The sequence below is a fragment of the Microchirus variegatus genome (genome assembly GCF_963457635.1).
Source record: "Microchirus variegatus genome assembly, chromosome: 20".
Classification (NCBI taxonomy): Eukaryota; Metazoa; Chordata; class Actinopteri; order Pleuronectiformes; family Soleidae; genus Microchirus; species Microchirus variegatus.
The window spans coordinates 20,146,035-20,165,007 of record NC_139821.1 but is presented as its reverse complement, the minus strand read 5'-3'; the positions used below and the strand labels follow the sequence as shown (position 1 = coordinate 20,165,007).

At 40.3% G+C, this 18,973-nt stretch overlaps 1 protein-coding gene across 1 annotated transcript; it reads left to right on the top strand.

Annotated features, from left to right (window-relative positions):
• Positions 1-5,401: 5,401 nt before the first annotated feature.
• On the top strand, positions 5,402-13,509 carry LOC310941863 (extracellular calcium-sensing receptor-like; the record flags this gene model as incomplete). The annotated part of the gene is made up of 11 exons (XM_083907111.1): positions 5,402-5,574; positions 6,399-6,625; positions 9,590-9,681; positions 9,765-9,944; positions 10,043-10,165; positions 10,330-10,812; positions 10,894-11,106; positions 11,208-11,331; positions 11,603-11,796; positions 12,478-12,759; positions 13,087-13,509. 11 exons carry the CDS (start codon positions 5,402-5,404, stop codon positions 13,507-13,509), a joined length of 2,514 nt encoding a protein of 837 aa, XP_083763237.1.
• Positions 13,510-18,973: the final 5,464 nt, after the last annotated feature.

Genomic DNA, 18,973 nt, shown 5'->3' with positions numbered 1-18,973 from the left:
TTGATAAAGCTAAGAGTTAATCTAAAAAGTGCTTATTGGCACACTTCCTGATGTCTTCTTATCTTGTCCTTGAGAGTCGGTTTGTGTGAGACTGATATTGAGAAATTGGCTTGTAACATTTAAAGTGAGTATGGTGGTGGTATGGTGGCCTTCACAGACCAGAAAGGATGTAATCACTCTTTCATAAATCTCTTCATTCTCTCTGTGCTTTCTTCCATCTTGTCTGTTGGCTTATGCATCAAATTTATGTGGGTGGAGCCAGTCATCCTTATTTTCATAGTGAGCTTCTGCATCAGAATGTGAAACACTCTTCCGTTCGTACTGCTGCAGAAACATGGCAGTGCTAAAATGGCAGCGCTAAAATGGCAGCATCTGTAAAGCAAGGTCTTTTAAAAATATTATTCTAAAGCTACAAAAAACATTTTTATGTTAAAGTTATGATTCACTTTCAATTCGCAATAATTAATCCTCCTAAATTTTACTCACTGGACCTTAAAAACACACACATATATATAAACATTTAGTTTGATTATGTATCAATGTTTATTCATGATTGATTTTTTAATGGGAAAAAAGAATGGTCAGTTTGAAACCATTGCTGAACAAAGTGGTTTCTCAAAATTGTATCGTTTTAGTCCCTCCCTTCAGTCAAACCTCAGGTCCACCACTCCAAAACCTCTTAAAGATTTAAGGTCTACTCTCAAGACCAATGCAGCCACCTGGTACATTCCCAACATGTTCCTCAAAGCATTAATACTGTAAATCATGATCAACCTGCTCCATCTTTGTTCGCCAGTCCAGAAACTACTGAGCTGGAGGAGGTGCTGTTACCTGTGTCAGTTTACAACCTGAGGTGAACAGATGGTTCATGTTCAGGCTGATGCTGTGGAGAACAATCTGAGCTCCTCACCTGCTAAAGATGTTCAGGGTTTTGAGAAGCATCACAGTGATGGTATGAACAACATTTTTTGAATTGAAGAGCCTGAGGATGCAGAAGAGAGAGTTCATGAGGAGGTGGAATATCTCACACCATCTGAGACAGAATGGGCTTCTTCTACAAGGTATAACTGTTACTGTAGGTTTTTCCATGACAACTAGAAATAACTTTGGTGAAGTGTGTTGCAGAGATTTGTTTCTTAAGTGAGCCAACCAAGGATGAAGTTTTGAGTCAGAGATGAGTTAAGCTGAAAAGCTTTATTGGAAGCAGCTCAGATCTGACTAGAACTGAAACAATGCTGAACATGTAAAAGTAGATGTTGACAGTTGGGCATCCTCTGTCAATCTGCCTGTGAGTCCCAGAGTTTAGGATACTTAGGGTGCTTTCACAACTACAGTAGACAAATGATTCAAGAACTTTTTATTGTTCCTCTTGCAAAAGCAAACAAAGCCACATGAGCTCATCTTCTTCAAGCTGAAAAATAAAACAAAACTTAATAAACAAAATGAGTGCGACGGACTTGGAGACAATGTTTTCTCTGGCACATGACAGAGGGACTGGGAACACTTTATAGGGAAGAGGCAGGTGCGGGTGATTAAGGATCACCTGAAGTTCATGAGGGAATTAGGGGAGATGTGACAAGACAGATGAAGTGCAGGGGAAGTGAAAATCAAACCCAACACCAAAAAGTGACATGAACTTAACGTGACTTTAAACATAAACTAGCACAACAACTAACTCAAAAAAGCAAAAAAAAATAACAGATCTGGCGCCTCATGCCCGGCTGGCACCATCCTGAGTTGTTTAGGCTTGTGCTTGGGAATGTGAGCTGATTTTAGAGAAGGCCGAATAATAAGTTTTTTCTCTTACAAAGTTGAAATCAATGTTGATGAGGATCCAGTGGATATGATGCTGACCTCTTGAAGACATGGCAGCCAGTGGGAGGAGCTAATAAGTCCAACCAAATGCCATGCTATCTACCAAAATCACGAGTCCATTCACAACTAGACCGAACAGAAACAGAATTTGTCACATTATCACTTCGCTTCATATGCACCTCATGTAGCATTTTCAGAACATCCATCCCCAGAGAACCTTCATATCAGCTGTCCGATTACCACACCAGAACAACTTCAAGCCTTCACTCCTCCACAGAACATCCAACTCTCATCAGCCTTGTCACAATGGTTTGTCCAGTTCTAAGACCTTCAACAACAGCAGAGACACACGGAGCTTCTATCAGCAGCAGAGGAGCTTCGGCAGCAGCCAGATCCTTGACTGGCCTCAACAATACCAGTATCAACAGACGGAACAAACACTGAGCTTCCACAATGGTTTCTCTCCTTCTTAAAGTCTTCATCCTCAGTCTGCTGCATCATCAACAGAGTCCTCAGCTCCTCAAAACTCCCAGTCACAAAATTTTTTAAAATTATTAAGTTGAAGTTTCAAAGAAGCCACCACATGCTTCAAATCACAGTATTGTGGGTCTTAAAACCATAAACCTTGTATTTAAACTAGGGTTGTTTCCTGTTAGGTTGTTGGTCCCTGTGAATCGATTCCTAGTTAGGGTGTGGCGATATCACATTGTGTGTGTGTGTGTGTGTGTGTGCGTGTGTGTGTGTGTGTGTGTGTGTGTGTGTGTGTTCACCGGTGAATGAAGATGGACAAGGAAAAACCACAGAAGAAGTAAACTGTGGCTGTACTTTTTTTTTTTTTCAACATTTAACATTTGCAGTCATACATTACGTCACAGATAAAACTTTTGATGATACAGTAAGGTGCCACGAGTAAGCCCAAAGAAAAGTTAACAGTCCATGGATGTTTTTCATACCAACCATTCTATGCGAGGTTTTGATCACCATCATAGTCACAACACACACAGACAGCATAGGTTCCAAAAAGCAGACGACTATTGTCTAACAGTAAATAAGTAGGCTGTACTTCTTAACAAAGACAGAGACAGACACAGATCTCACTTCTGCTTCTGTTCTTCTGCTCATTAGCATTTTAAGCTAGCGATCTTTATGCTAATGTGTTAGCATAAACATTAGCAGACTTCATCGTCGCAAAAACAACAAACAGATGGATTATTTAGCGGCCGAAAGAGAGCAGGACAGACACAGTAGTTGTCTGAGATGATGACGTGATGCCAGCACCGCTGACCCAGTATCTTCTTATGGGGTGAGTTTTCATTAACGTCTACATAACGTTAGTGTTCAGTCACATACAGGGATTAAAACACGTTTTGTCTTTTGATAATCAACTGTGCATTTCAGAACGTTATGTGGTTGCATTGTTATTCACTAGCATCAGGGCCGGCACAAAAGTGCTGATGTCCTTGAAATATGTGTGAATGATAAAATATTTGAGGTTTTTTTTTTTGATAATCGCTTTGATAAAGACCTCAAAAATAATCTCTTGTTGGCTGTGGTTATTTTATTTTGCAAAACTTAATGAAATGGCCACAAACAAACAGTGGAAGTCTGAGTGGAGCTTTTTTTATTTCTAATTATTCTCTAAGTCTTACACCATCCATTTTTTTCTTTGTATTGTTGCTCATTGGAAAACTTGAGCATTTTCTACAAATGCTATAAAATATTGAAGTTTTTGTTTTTTGTCAGTTTTTTTTTTTAAACCAACTTCCTGTTTGACTCTAAATGACAACCAAGAAAACAACTGCAGCTGAAAATATCACAAACACCCTTAGCACTTTAAACATAATGGGATGTAATTGCTCATGAAATAAGTGTTTAATAGAGCTGAAGAACATAACACCTGTTGCTCTGGGAATAAAATTCCCTTCACTCGTTCCAACCTGCTGCTGCTGCACATTATTAAACTTCATAGATAAATAACAGTCAAAGATACTGAAACAAATCCTCAACAGATCAATGACATCATGCACTTTTATCTGTGAATTTAATCAAATTAAATCAACTTTTATTTTGTTTCTGTGATTTTCATTCACAGACGATATTTTAGATCCTTCTGCCTTTTTCTTCTTTATCCTTAGTTTCGCTTTATTCACACACCTGTGAAATATATGAAAAACCTGATAAAATACTCACACTTTTTACTACAAAACTCATTTGTAGCTTTAAGAAAATCCATAATATAATAATATAAAATCCAAATATAAATCAAAATGTGCAGCTTAATCAAGAGTGGTGGACTAAAAGCATTTTCTCAGCAATTTGAGAAACCACCACTATGTAAATAGTGAAAAATTTAAATAAATAAATCAATAAGAATGATTTGAAAGTCAATAAAATACTAGCCAAACTGTCTCGACATACAGTAACCAGGGTTCCCACAGGTCCTTGAAATCATCAAAAGTTTGTGAATTTGAAAATGTGAAGGTTTCTGAAAGTGCTTGAATGTTGTGCTGTAAATAAGTGAAGTTGATATTTAGGTAAATGTCTCCCTTGTTTGTTTACGACGCCACCTACTGTTTCATACCCTGCGTTGCTTGATGTAGTGAGACGTGAGATTCGGTGCAGAACAATGAGCGAGTCACGTTAAGAAAGAGAGAGAAAATGACGATGTGATGTATGGGAAGGGAAGATTCCAAAGACAAAATGTGTCATTTAATGACAAATATCCAAGACTGCCTTTGACCAAGATCCCAAGGTCAATCACTCCAGATGCAGAGTGTGCTGCAAGTCAATACAAAAAAATTACTAATCAAAATTGTCCCACCATCTTAAGCTGTGTCTTGGTATTATGGACACTGACCTCAGACTCACTGATGTAAAACAGAGAAATGTGGCGTCTCGTTCAAAAATGTTATTGTTTACATGTTATATTTTTGTTCAGTTTGAAGCAGAGAAATTAATTAATTGAGTAATTATTTTTTGTGCACAGAGGAGAAACTTCACATCTTTGACTTTGAAAAACAAATATTGCATTTGCATTGGAATTGTTTATTATTTTGTTTTTTTTAGTAGTTTTTTTTTTTTTACTTTTACCCAGATATTTATGATGATTAGTTTTGCATCAGCCTTTTAGCGCTTGTTTTTAATAACAGTAGTTTTTGCGTCATCACACACACCCACACACACACACACACACACACACACACACACACACTCCAGAGAGCAGCAATTTCATTGTCAACTGCTCGTGTTTGATTCTCTGTTCAAAAACGTTATAAAAACTCAACTCAATACCTCACACAGACACTGAGCAGCTGTGTGCGTCATTGTGTGTCAGTATGTGTGTTTGTCAGGACAGACATTAGTTCCCACACAGATTTTTCCACCTTTACTTTCTTTCTTCTTTGACATTTGTTGAATATTTTCTGTGAGATTTTTCTGAGCTAAGGTCGACGAAGCTTCAGGCGACTCGTGTGCTTTACTTCACTGTTAGAGTGAAGAGAAGGTTGAAATGTCCGGAGCAGCTGCGTCCATGTCCTCTGTGTCCTGGACTGTGTCTCTGCTGCTGCTGCTGCTGTTCAGCAGACTGATGGGTGTGAAGACCGCGCAGGACATCGTCTGCAAACATCTGTCCTCGCAGAACATCAGGAGCCTCCATCAGGATGGAGACGTGATCATTGGTGGACTTTTAAATGTCCATTACATTCCTTCATCTGTGAAGCAGGACTTCACCAAAGCACCACATCTTCAACCTTGCACTGGGTAACTTCATCTACTCTACTTGTATGCTTATTAATTTGTATGTTTTTATTTAAATAAGGGCAATTTAGTTGAACAAAGTTTCAGGACAGAGCATAAAGCTGATGTGCTGCTCACAGTTTATAGCGATTGGTCATTTTAATTATATGTGGGCTCAAGTACAATTAGTAGTATTATAAAAACTTTGAATACATGACAATGCAAATGCAAATGACAGCAAATATACACGCACAACAATTCTAACACATAGTCTAGCTAAAACGTGTCGAGCTCTGATTTGATTTGAACCACAATTTAATCTTCAAAGTTAAGGATTTTATATTTGATTGAATTTTGTAGGGAATTTTATAATAGTCTGATTGACCTGTTTATCCAATCTTAGAGCGACAATGTGACATTTTACAATTGACGTTCACTGTGCTCCTAATTTATTATTCTCTTATTCTCTCGTCTTTGGATACGCTTATGGGTCAAGGTTATTGACATTTTTAAACAGATTCAGTTTCATTTATTTATCATATGCAGGTTATCACACAGTCGACACTGCAATTAAATATTATGGACAAGAAGAACCAAACAACTCACAACACTAAAAATGTGTGCCTGATTAACTTAAAACAATGAAGATATACAAATATTTTATAGTTTTAGAAATCTTCTTCACGTTTATTGAATTTGACTCAATTATCTAAAATCAATCCTAAGTGTTTGTAATCACAGACCTCTTGTTTTCCCCTTATAATATAATCATCTGACACATTGGAGATCTTTGTTTTTTATATTTAACGTCACAAATGACCTCCTTCTCATTGTGTCCTTGGTCTCAGTCTGGATCTGGAGTCAGTGAAACACATGTATGCGATAGCTTTTGCAGTGGAGGAAGTGAATGCAAACGAGGAGCTGCTGCCTGGAGTGAAGCTGGGTTATCGTATCGTTGACAGCTGTGGTCGATATCCATGGTCTCTGCGCGCTGCACTGTCTCTGATCACAGGAAACACAGACACCTGCAACATCACAGCTTCATCTGGAGCTTCTGATCCTCCTGCACAAACAAGTACGTCCTCACTTACAAAACCCCACAACGTAACGTCACATAACAGGTCATTATTTGGCTCTCAGTCTGGTGGTAGATTTAAAAAAAAAAAAAACAGCTCATTATTTGGCAGCCTCTTCGTGGATGTATGAGTAGCTCATTATTTGGCAGTTAGTTTCTTGGTGGATATAGATAACAGCTTGTTGTGTGGCACACATTGTGCTGGTGGATGTATAGAATAGCTCATTATTTGGCAGCCTCTTCGTGGATGTATGAGTAGCTCATTATTTGGCAGTTAGTTTCTTGGTGGATATAGATAACAGCTTGTTGTGCTGGTGGATGTATAGAATAGCTCATTATTTGGCAGCCTCTTCGTGGATGTATGAGTAGCTCATTATTTGGCAGTTAGTTTCTTGGTGGATATAGATAACAGCTTGTTGTGCTGGTGGATGTATAGAATAGCTCATTATTTGGCAGCCTCTTCGTGGATGTATGAGTAGCTCATTATTTGGCAGTTAGTTTCTTGGTGGATATAGATAACAGCTTGTTGTGCTGGTGGATGTATAGAATAGCTCATATTTGGTAGTCAGTGTGAGCAGCAGATTAGGATTAATCTTTCTGTGGATGAAAATTATGGAGATTATAAATTTTGATTTAGATACAGATCCACGTTCAGGTTTAACCTAATTGGACGGAGTTCAACTGACTCAGATTCACTGGATCTTATACAAGGAGTTAAAGCTGTATCACAGAATACATGGATGTTTGTGTACAGCTCCTTTTCTCCAGATTAAATCACAATAATGTTTAGATAATGTTTAATAATAATAATTTAATAATGTTTTACCACAGATGTAACATATTTTGTTACATCTGTGGTAAAAGTAAAGATTCGTCTTTGGTTGGTTTGTCTGATATCAGTGTGTATGTGTTTATTCTAAGGATTGAAAACTGTTTGTTTGTAATGTAAACGATTATCCTGTTGTGTCTGTAGTTACAGTTTTGGTGTAAACAGTTACATAGTTTTCCAGTTGCCAAATGTGATTTGTGGCTCCTCTATTTTTTTTATTTTTTACTTAAACAAATCTGAATTGGATTTATTGCCAGGTCAAACTTATTTTAACACAATATGAGGATTGTGTTAATATGTACCCAATAAAAAACAAGAAGGTAAAACTTACAGTAAAGTAAAAAAAAGTAAAAAAACACAAAAAACAACACCTGAAAGACCTTGGTATTTTGAATTTGACTGTAGTAACCGTTTTTGGCCACATTCTTACATAAGGCACCTTTAAATATAACCAGAAATGTGTGGAGTATGTCTGAGCAAAAGTTAAAAGACTGTAGTTTTTGGTTCAAAAACACTTGAGATTTATAAAAAGACTCAGGTTCATAGGTTCAGTTATTTAATGATTGGTTTTTCAATTGCTATTAACTGACAAGGGTCGCAACTTCTCCTGCAGTCGCAGTTTCCTACTAAACTCGGAATGTAGGGCCTTCTCCATTGTCTGTAAGATCATCTGCAAAACACCCAAATAGAACAATTCCAGCAATCACGTCTATCTGATTCTGCAATTGACTAAAACCAGCACCCTGCTGCTGATACTTTCTGCCGTAACCCGGGAAAGGGTGGCTACCGGGTAGCATAACCTCTATATCTGGAGGCCGTTCCCCTATCCGCAACCTAGGGAGCCGGTGGATGGGAGTTATCATCACCACACCACATCAGTTATTTCATCAGATAAAAACTCAGACATTTGAATGCATTTGAACACTCAGTGAGTTCTTTACATACTTAATGCAGTCATCATCAGTGCACCAAAACCTTACTGGATTTTGAAAAAGACATTTCATTCAGTATAGTTTTCATCAGCGGATTTTCTTTATTGTCATTGTAAATGCAGAACATCAAAACAACTAAGTTTTTGTCAAAGCTCACATAGAGTGGTCCTGTTGCACTTATATGTTAGTTATGGAGGTCTACTTACATACATTAACTTGTTTTTATGGTCAAAAATGTCCTAGTTGCTGTAAACGAGCCGATAGAAATCTCTCCTTACTGACGCTTGTCTCAGCTGCGGTGTTTCAGACTGAAATCGCACACTCAGAAGACAGACTGTGTTGTGATTGGCCAGCCAGTGTAGAGCTTTTCCAACTGTCTTGTGATTGGCCAATACCCAGAAGTGACATAATTAGCACACCAGCTCTCAGAAGCACAGCTCCCCCCTCTGGAACGGTGGATGCACTGCTACTCATTATCAAAACATTGTTTCAACAATGTTTAAAAATAGCTTCTTCACGACTCCCCGCCGCAGTCCCTTTTATGACTTTGACCCGGAGTCAGACCCAGAGTCAGAAGACACTGTCGCTCGTGAAACACCTCCACAACGGACGTTATTCTTCTTCTACGGTTCAATGTATGCAACCGGATGTGCCCAGACTTAGTGCCCGGAGCGGGACGATCTGCTGTTCACGTAACCGGACCGGGTTTTTTCAGAGATCTCGCTGAGCCCGAGATTACAATTTATCAAAGCGTTCTCAGCAGTGGCTGAACTGTTTGTTTCGAACCTTCAGGGCTTCGTAAACAAGGTAATGACGCAGATATACACTAAAAAACAGCGTTAATTGGAATGTCCAGTCTAGGTCCGCGATAAGTTTATCCATTACTGAATCGATCTAGAGGACATCAAATCATTCAATCAATCATTCATTATTTGTGTAGCACACAGTTTACAAAACATAGTTTGTCTCACAGGACTTCACAGGGTTGGTGACATCCTCTGTCCTTAGACCAGGGTAAGAAAAAACTACCAGGGAATAAACCCTTATAACAGGGAAAAAGGGTAGAAACCTTAGGGAGAACCACAGGTGAGGGATCCACTCCCTGGACGGACAGACGTGCAGTAGATGTTACCCAAAACATATAAATGTGTTGAGTATATTATTTCTATGTGTATAAGATGAATATAAATATATGATCCTCAGATTTGCAGCCTGTTCCTTTGCTGATCGGCGCTTCTTCATCAACGACAGGCATCATGTTGTCCAGGATTCTAGGGCCTCTCTCTGTTCCAGTTGTGAGTTTCGTGACTTCAGGAAAGTTTTTTTTCTTTTTTTTTTTTTTAATCATTTTTAAAATGTTTTTCTGTCTTTGCCTCAGATCAGTTATCTGGCCAGCTGTCCGTGTCTCAGCGACAGAAGCAAGTTTCCTAATTTCTTCAGAACTATTCCCAGTGACATTTATCAGGCTCGTGCAATCGCTCGACTCGCAGTTCGTTTCCGCTGGACGTGGGTCGGAGCTGTGATTGCAGACACAAACTATGGACATTTGGCCATTCAGGTGTTTCTGTGATTATACTCTCACACAATGCTTGCTCTTCACTGATAGAACACAACATTAAGTGGTTTTTTTTTTCTGTTCTGACTTCATTATTTCAGGAGTTTCAGGAGGAGATTCGGGGGAAAGGTGTGTGTGTGGAATTCATCGAGACTGTTTACAGATCAACGATCTACAGAGATTCCAGGCGAGCTGCTCTCACAATTCAAGCGTCTACAGCGAGAGTGATTCTGATCTTCTGCTGGTACACTGACGTCCATCAACTGTTTCTGCAACTTACAAAACTCAATGTGAGGATCTGACGGGAGAATTTTTATAGATGGAAGGAGAATCTTTGAAAACAGGTTATTATGTTGATGTCTGTGAAGATGGTGTCCTGTTCCTACAGGTGACGGACAGACAGTTTCTGGCCAGTGAAGCCTGGAGCACCAGTGATGTTCTTCTCCAAGACTCTGATGTCTCAGCGATGGCAGCTGGTGTTGTTGGCGTCGCCATTCGAAGTTCACAAATGCCAGGATTTGAAAACTATCTCAGAGATTTGCACCCAGCCCGTCGTCCTGACGATGACTTCTTAAAAGAATTATGGGAACAGGAATTTGGCTGCCGTGTCGAGGACACAGCGTCTTCATATTCCAGTGCTTCTTCTTCATCGCCTTCCAAAGCCTCAGCTCAGACAGTTTCTCCACCACGTTGCAGTGGCACAGAATCCCTGCAGGGGGTGCTGCATCCCTTCACTGACACCTCTGAGCTCAGAGTGGCTTATAACATCTATCTGTCTGTTTACGCTGCAGCTCATGCTCTTCACAGCCTCCTCTCCTGCTCCTCCAACATCTCAACATGTTCCTCTCCAAGGAGCATCAAACCAAAGGAGGTAAACCTGATTATCACGGTTTCACAACAAAAACTCTTCTTCGTTTGTGGAACCCTCATTTCTTCCATGTGTCTCTTCCAGTTGCTGCAGCACCTAAACAACGTGAACTTCACCTCACCACAAGGGGAGATGTTTTATTTTGAAGGAGCTGACACTCCAGCAAAGTATGACTTGGTGAACTGGCAAAGAACTGCAGATGGCTCAAGACTGAAACTGGTTTTGATTGGTCATGTGGATGGATTTGATCTCCACTTCAACAAATCAGCTGTTCAGTGGAGAACAGGAACCAGTCAGGTCAGATCATCTGTGTCTTCCAGCTTACAAATGTTTCATAAATTATTCTGACCACAGATTATTAGAATATTACGAGAAGATGATTTGTTGTTTTTGTTCAGGTGCCTGTTTCAGTTTGCACTGAGAGCTGTCGTCCAGGAACCAGAGTGGCAACCAGGAAGGGAGAACCAGTCTGCTGCTTTGACTGTATCCCATGTACTGAGGGAGAAATAAGCAACATAACTGGTGATGAGATCATTAAATTAATAGTACAATGAAATCATTTATCCCTTGTGTCCTCTTCTGTTGTCCTTATGTCCTCCTTCACAACATCCACAAACCTTCTGTGGTTTTCTCTCGGTCTCTTCATTGATGAATAGAACAGCTCATTATTTGGCTGTCAGACTCTTGGTGTATATAGAGTATAGCTCATTATCCGTCAAGTTTTCTGACTTAGATCTTGTTCTTCTGTCTTTTTGTGATGATACAGAAACATTTACTTTCTTTCTTCTGTCAGGTTCTCCTCACTGTGAACCTTGTCCACCTGAGTTCTGGTCCAATGCGGAGAGAACCTCCTGTGTCCCTCTACAGTTGGACTTCCTGTCCTTTAACGAAACGTTGGGTATAACTCTGACAACAGCAGCAGTGACTGGTGCCACAGTGACAACAGCTGTGTTACTGGTTTTTCTTTACTACCATCAAACGCCTATGGTAAGAAAACCGCTTAAATCTGCAGTACGTAACTTTCGGTCATTACTGTCATTCTTCAGATAGAATGTAACATGTGTTTGCTTCATGTGAAAACAGACTCTGTCAGGCAAAACTGTACAATCTGACTGAGGGAGCGTTTGCGTGTATACAGCAGCAGAGCAGGAGCTGGCAGAAACAAGAATGTCTGGGGTTTTTTAGGCTGACTTTACTCACACTGTTGATTGTGTCTGTTACTACAACAAACAAATCACTTCCTGAGTACAGCATGGGCATGTTGCCGGGCGACACGAGATCTAAACACTCTTATAGTGACAAACAGAGAGAGAGAGAGAGTGTGTGTAGTGTGTTGCCGATTGACTGAAACACTGTAACAGGCGTTTGTTTATATAATGTAAAGTAACAAATACTTCTATCTTTGTTACTTGTTACTACCAAAAAAAATCAGAAAAATGCTCAATCCTAACTCCTTACTTCATTAATATGACTTAAAAATGAAATTTGATACTTAAGTACAGTAAATGTCATATACTTAAAGACTTTTACATAAGTAATATTATAAAAATGTGACTTCAACTTCTACCAAAGTCAATTTCTGCTCAAATACTTTATACAAGACTGACTGCAGCTTTGATTAACTTTGATTTTACATTTTCATTCTTCTGATGTGAATCACACCCGTAGGTTCGAGCCAACAACTCTGAGCTGAGCTTCCTGCTTCTTCTGTCTCTGAAGCTCTGCTTCCTCTGCTCACTGCTCTTCATCGGTCGTCCGTCAGTCTGGTCTTGTCGTTTCCAGCAGGCAGCGTTTGGCATCAGCTTTGTTCTTTGTGTTTCGTGCCTTCTGGTCAAAACCATGGTGGTTCTGGCCGTTTTCCGCTCGGCTCGTCCTGGAGCTGAGACCTTGATGAAGTGGTTTGGTCCAGGTCAGCAGAGAGGAAGTGTCTGCTTCTTCACCAGTATACAGGTGTGGATTTAACAAACAATTAAGTATGAATCAGGGTTTTACATATACACACATTAATATAAAACAAAAGCATAAATTATTTAACGATTAAATATGAGCCTTTTCTTATTTATTAGTTACTTCTTTCACCTTTTCAGATTAATCTTTTTATTTCTCTCTGAGTGATATTTTTTCCTTTACTTTTGCATTTTAACAGTTCTTAAAGAAAAAGTTAAAAAGAAAATCTTTTCACACATTTTGTGTTTTCAATTGTTCCTGTCTCTGTGTGAAAACAAAACTTTATTTTCTTCATGCATCAAAGTTACACTGTAAATATTCTTCACGCAGGTCATCATCTGTGCCGTGTGGCTCTCTCTCAGCCCACCTGTGCCTCAACATGACCTGGGTTTCCAGGGGTCAAAGGTGACGCTGCGGTGTGCCATGGCCTCAGTACTGGGCTTCTCTCTGGTTCTGGGCTACATCGGCCTCCTCGCCTGCTCCTGCCTCCTCTTGGCTTTTCTCGCTCGGAAACTCCCCGACAACTTCAACGAGGCCAAACTCATCACCTTCAGCATGTTGATCTTCTGTGCAGTCTGGGTGGCGTTTGTTCCCGCCTATGTCAGCTCTCCTGGGAAATATGTAGTTGCAGTGGAGATTTTCGCGATCCTCGCCTCCAGCTCTGGTTTACTACTCTGCATTTTTGCACCAAAATGCTTCATTATTCTTTTAAGGCCTGAAAGAAACACAAAGAAACAATTGATGACAAGATAATTTCCGATGCAGAGACACTGAGTTTAAGTTTGAGTTTAATGATGATTTGATTTATATATATTTTTTAATTCGAGCTGTAACTGAAATGGTTTTGAATATTAATGTTGTGGTATCTTATAGTTGAGCATTGAAAATAATCAATTGTATTTTCATGTTCAACTTTTTTACTTTTGATAATGTCAGAGCTTTATGTTAAAAAAAATGTCTGTTGTTCTTAAGTTAATACTTATTGTTATATTATATTACTTTACACTCATTTTAAAATTTTGTGAAAACTTTTTCATACTTTTTTTTACACTGTGTATATTCATAAATCTAAATAAACACCTAAAACAGACATTAAATCTGCTTTATTTATTCACTCATCACTTTTAAGACAGAGTTATGGCAGAGGTGGATGTTTTGTCTAACTGCCTGTACGCACTTTTGGCCACTAGATGGAGGTATAATACTTCTTAATGATGCTCTGAAGCTTCTTTCTGTGCAGCTGAGCAGAAACATCATCTTCACCAGTTCTTTTAATCTCACATACTGTTACTTTAATAACATTCAGAATTATAATCTTCTTCTCTGGTCCAGTTTCTCTACCAGGTGTGTCCACTCCGGCCCGCGGGCCAATCACTGCCCTCGGTAAGATTTTGGCAGCTTCAGATTTTTAGAATGTATTATTTATGGCCCAAGACTTAATCAAAATGGTCCTGGGTTTGAAATCCATCTGTGACAGACAGATTCATGCATTCACCTCCTGTTTTATCATTATATATATATATATATATATATATATATATATATATATATATATATATATATATATATATATATATATATATATATATATATATATATATTTTGCGACAAAATATAAACGCACAAAGAAAAACTTGTAGTTTACTTGTAGTAAACTTGTAGACAAAACAGAGTAACTATCCAAAAATAACAGTACAACTTTATCAATAAAATGGCTTTAATTTTGCGAGCATTAGGATCAATTTCAAAACAAAAGTCCTGGAGTAATGGAAGGAAGAACACAATGGGGGTCGATGGTCTAAGTTCACAAACTTCAATACGTACAAACAAACACAAATTTAACATTTTAAACATAAACCCAAAAAAACAATATGAAGCAGACACTCTGGGAGACGACCAGAGACACATGAAAACCAAAATCAAAAAAATGATCAACTGATCACTGGAGGATAGAGACTTAATACACTAGTCAGGCAGGGACAATCAAACACAGGTGAGACACATTAGGGTCGATCATGTGTGTCTCACCTCGCAGACAATTAAGAACAGGAAGCGAAACTGTACAAGGAAGAACTTCAAAATAAAACAGGAAGCAAGGAACTGAAAACCAGACAGTACTAAAAAGAAAACAAAACTAACAAAAACACAAAAGTCCAAAGTGAATATTTGTTCCAGAGGTCGAGACAGGATCAGACTCAAACTCCCTTTGTCTTTTTACTATGATTATTATCCGAGCTCCTCCCGGGTGACAGAGCTCCTGACCCTATCTCTAAGGGAGTGCACCCTGCGGAGAAAACTCATTTCAGCCGCTCATTTCTGCCCCGATCCGCCTGTCAATCTCATGCTCCATCCTTCCCTCACTCGTGAACAAAACCCCGAGATACTTAAACTCCTCCACCTGAGGTAGGATCTCTCCACTGACCTGGAGGGGGCAAGCCACCCTTTTTCCGGTCGACAACCATGGCCTCGGACTTAGAGGTGCTGATTCTCATCCCAGCGGCTTCGCACTTGGTTGCAAAACGCCCCAGCGCATTCTGGAGTTCCTGGTTCGAAGGAGCCATCAAGACCACATCATCTGCAAAGAGCAGAAATGAAATCCAGTTGTTCCCGAACCGGACCCCGGCTGCGCCTAGAAATTCTGTCCATAAAAATAATGAACAGAACCAGTGACAAAGGGTAGCCCTGCCGGAGTCCAACATGCACTGGGAACAAGTCTGACTTACTGCCGGCAATGCGAACCAAGCTCCTGCTCCGGTCGTACAGGGACCGCACGGCCGTTAACAAAGGGCCCCCGACCCCATACTCCCGGAGCACCCCCCACAGAATGCCACGAGGGACAGGGTCGAAAGCCTTCACCATGTCCACAAAACACATGTGGACTGGTTGAGCAAACTCCCATGAACCCTCGAGCACCCTGCGAAGGGTATTGAGCTGGTCCAGTCTTCCACGGCCAGGACGAAAACCGCATTGTTCCTTCTGAATCCGAGGTTCGACTATCGGCCGAACTCTCCTCTCCAGGACCCTGGAATAGAATTTCACACCTTCACACTGTCATTGCCCACATGGGAATTGAAGTCTCCCAACAGAACTATGGAGTCCCCGGTTGGAGCACTTTCCAATACTCCTTCCAGAGACTCCAAAAAGGCCGGGTACTCTGCACTGCTGTTCGGCCCGTGGAGAAAACTCCAACAAATGGAGGCTGAGCTGGGGAGCTATAAGCAAGCCCACACCAGCTCGCCGCCTCTCACCTCTCAGTAGAGAGTCCAGCCTCTCTCAAGGAGTTGGGTTCCAGAGCCCAGACTGTGCGTGGAGGTGAGCCTGACTATTTCTAGTCAGTACCGCTCCACCTCCCACACAAGCTCAGGCTCTTTCCCCCCCAGCGAGGTGACATTCCATGTCCCCATAGCTAGAGTTGTTGTCCTGCGATTGGGCCGTTGGGCCCCCACCCACGACTGCCACCCAAATCACACTGCACCGGCCCCTTATCCGCCTTCATGCAGGTGGTGAGCCCGGCCGGGTCCCATGAGACCCGGCCACCAAGCGCTCGCTTTACATGTACTAAAAGGTCATAAAACATCAGAGGCAAGAAAATTAACCAACAGAAATAAAGTACCCAAAGTACTGCTTTCCATCATGTATAGCTCCGATCATCCTCTCCACCACATCCTCCAGGATCAGGAGAGCACTTTCTCCAGTAGATTCAGTCAGCTCCGCTGTCACAAGGACAGATTCAGGAAGTCATTCCTGCCATCAGCCATCAGGATTTACAACTCATCCCTGTAAAAACGGACTCTGCTCCATTGCACAACTGCACCATGTCTCTTCTTGAGATTAATATTATTAGTCAGACTACATTAGTCTCTCCCTTATGTCATTGCACCTGATCCTATGGGTCATTCTTTCTTCACTTTTTACAACAATTTCCCCTTGGGGATGAATAAAGTATTTCTATTCTATTCTTAACTCAATACAAAATTATTTAAAATGTCCAGGAGCCACAATGGAGAAGGCTGTGTTTCCCCAGGTCCAGTGCTTTTCTTTCTTTGTGTTCTTGAGATAAGGTTAGCGTCAGATTGGCGGGGGTTTTGTGAGGGGGTGTGGTGATGGAGGAGGTCAGTGAGGTTAGGTTGTTCCTATGACGCATATACACAGGTCATTAGTCTACAGGAGAAATTTGGACTGATTAACACTAAGTAGTTTTACTTTGTTTAAAGTTAGTGCATGATCAGATGAACACTGTAACAGAAAATAAGCTTCATAAAATGACTGAACACCTGTTGGACTCAAACTATAATATACCTCAGTGCTGGGGTATGAACATCTAAAGTTCCGTTAGGTACTGAGGGGCCCAGACTTTGCAATGCTTTAAGAACTGTGACCAACTGAGACCACTATCAGACCAGACCCATTGCACAAAACATCAAACAGTTGCATCCATTAATATTTGACCTGCAACTCGTATACACACTGCAGTTACTATATTAAAGTGCTCAAATTTAAACTGCACACTTCAGCACTGGACAGCTCCCACATACAGTAGAGGAGAGGAGAGCAGTAATATCAGGAGGGACAGCTCCTTTTAACACTCACTGTTTCAGGACTAATATTCAACATTTTTCAACATATATTATTTTTAGCATTTGTTACATCAGTCTAAAACAATCTATTCCACTGTGGCTTTTCCACCCAGGCTGAACCCCCTTAGATCTTTAGGCAAGTAATCCATCAGAGACTGCCAAATATCCATAAAAGTGTTGGCATGTACCTTTTTAATTTGGCACCCTAAAAATGTCTTTGATCCAATTAAGTAAAATACATTTCAATCTCTGTTTTTTATGGTTCACATCACAGGACAGAAAACCCACCGTCAGAGAAAATTAGTGTTTAACCCCTATCTGAGGATTCACAGAAATCCCAGGTGAACATGTGGCCCTCTGTCTTTAATGAGTCATACAGGATTCATTCATTCATTCATTCATTCAATCATCTTCTACCACTTCATCCTCCACATGACGGTCACAGGGGCACTGGTGCCAATCTCAGCTGACATGGGCTGAAAGACGGAGTCACAAACTGTACAGGTCACCAGTCCATCACAGGGACACGTAGAGACAAATACCCATTCACTCTCACTCTCTCACCTACAGTCAATTGAGAGTGTCCACTTTGCCTCATCAAAATCTTTGAAAATGTCTGTTTACCAGGATATGCCTGTGTCTGTGTCACTCTTTATTTTTTATTATTATTATTTTTACGTCATCAGATTTGCAGGTGTGGTCTCATCATGTTTACTTCTATTCCACTGTGGCTTTTCACACTGTTATAAATACATCTGTGATGTGCAGAGCAGAGGGTGAAATGTGTCTGTGTCTGTTGTTGCATGTGTTTTGAAAAGCGAATTATTTTACACTAACACAGAATCTAATGTGACCTTTTGCATTTCAGGAACTGTTGAATGTTGTGTTTATTGAACCTCTTCTTGTGCCAAAGAGATTTATCTGACTGCTAATATTTGAGTGTTCAGAGATGTCGTGGTTCTTGTGGCTCTGTTCACTGTGGCTCAGTTCTGCTCTGTCCCTGCTGCTCGTGGGTCTCGTGGCCAGAGAGCTGGGTCTTGGGTTTGGATCACAGGTGGTTCAGGCAGTGACTTGTTCTCGCCGGGACACGTCTGGTGTCGCAGGTCTGTTTCAGGACGGGGATGTAGTCATCGGTGGTCTCTTCAGTCTTTATTACAAACCTCCAGCTGTAGATCATGAATTCACTCAGCTGCCGCTCTACAAACCTTGCACCAGGTCAACCTCTGAACTGTGTTTACTGTGGATGTTGTACAATGATAATTCATATGTTTGAATATGAACCTATATCTATTCCGTATGAAGTTAAATATAGATGACAGGACACATTTTTAGTAAATGTCAAAGGTCTGGGCTGAATTTGAGGAAAACAGCTGAATCTTAAAGAGCTGCTTTTAAATTAACTTTGACTGGAGATGTTTTCAGTGAATTACTGTTCTGTTTGAAACCTGAAGCTGAAACCTGACTAGATTTCTTTTGTATTTGGTCTGGAGCTTCTTGTAAAAAGAGATATTTAATTTCAATGAGGCTTGACTGGATAGAGAAAGGTTATGATGAAAATAATGACACATTTGCAGCTTGGTGTTTTTACAATCACATTTATTCTCAATCTCTTTCTCAGACTGCAGGGTCTTGAATTACAG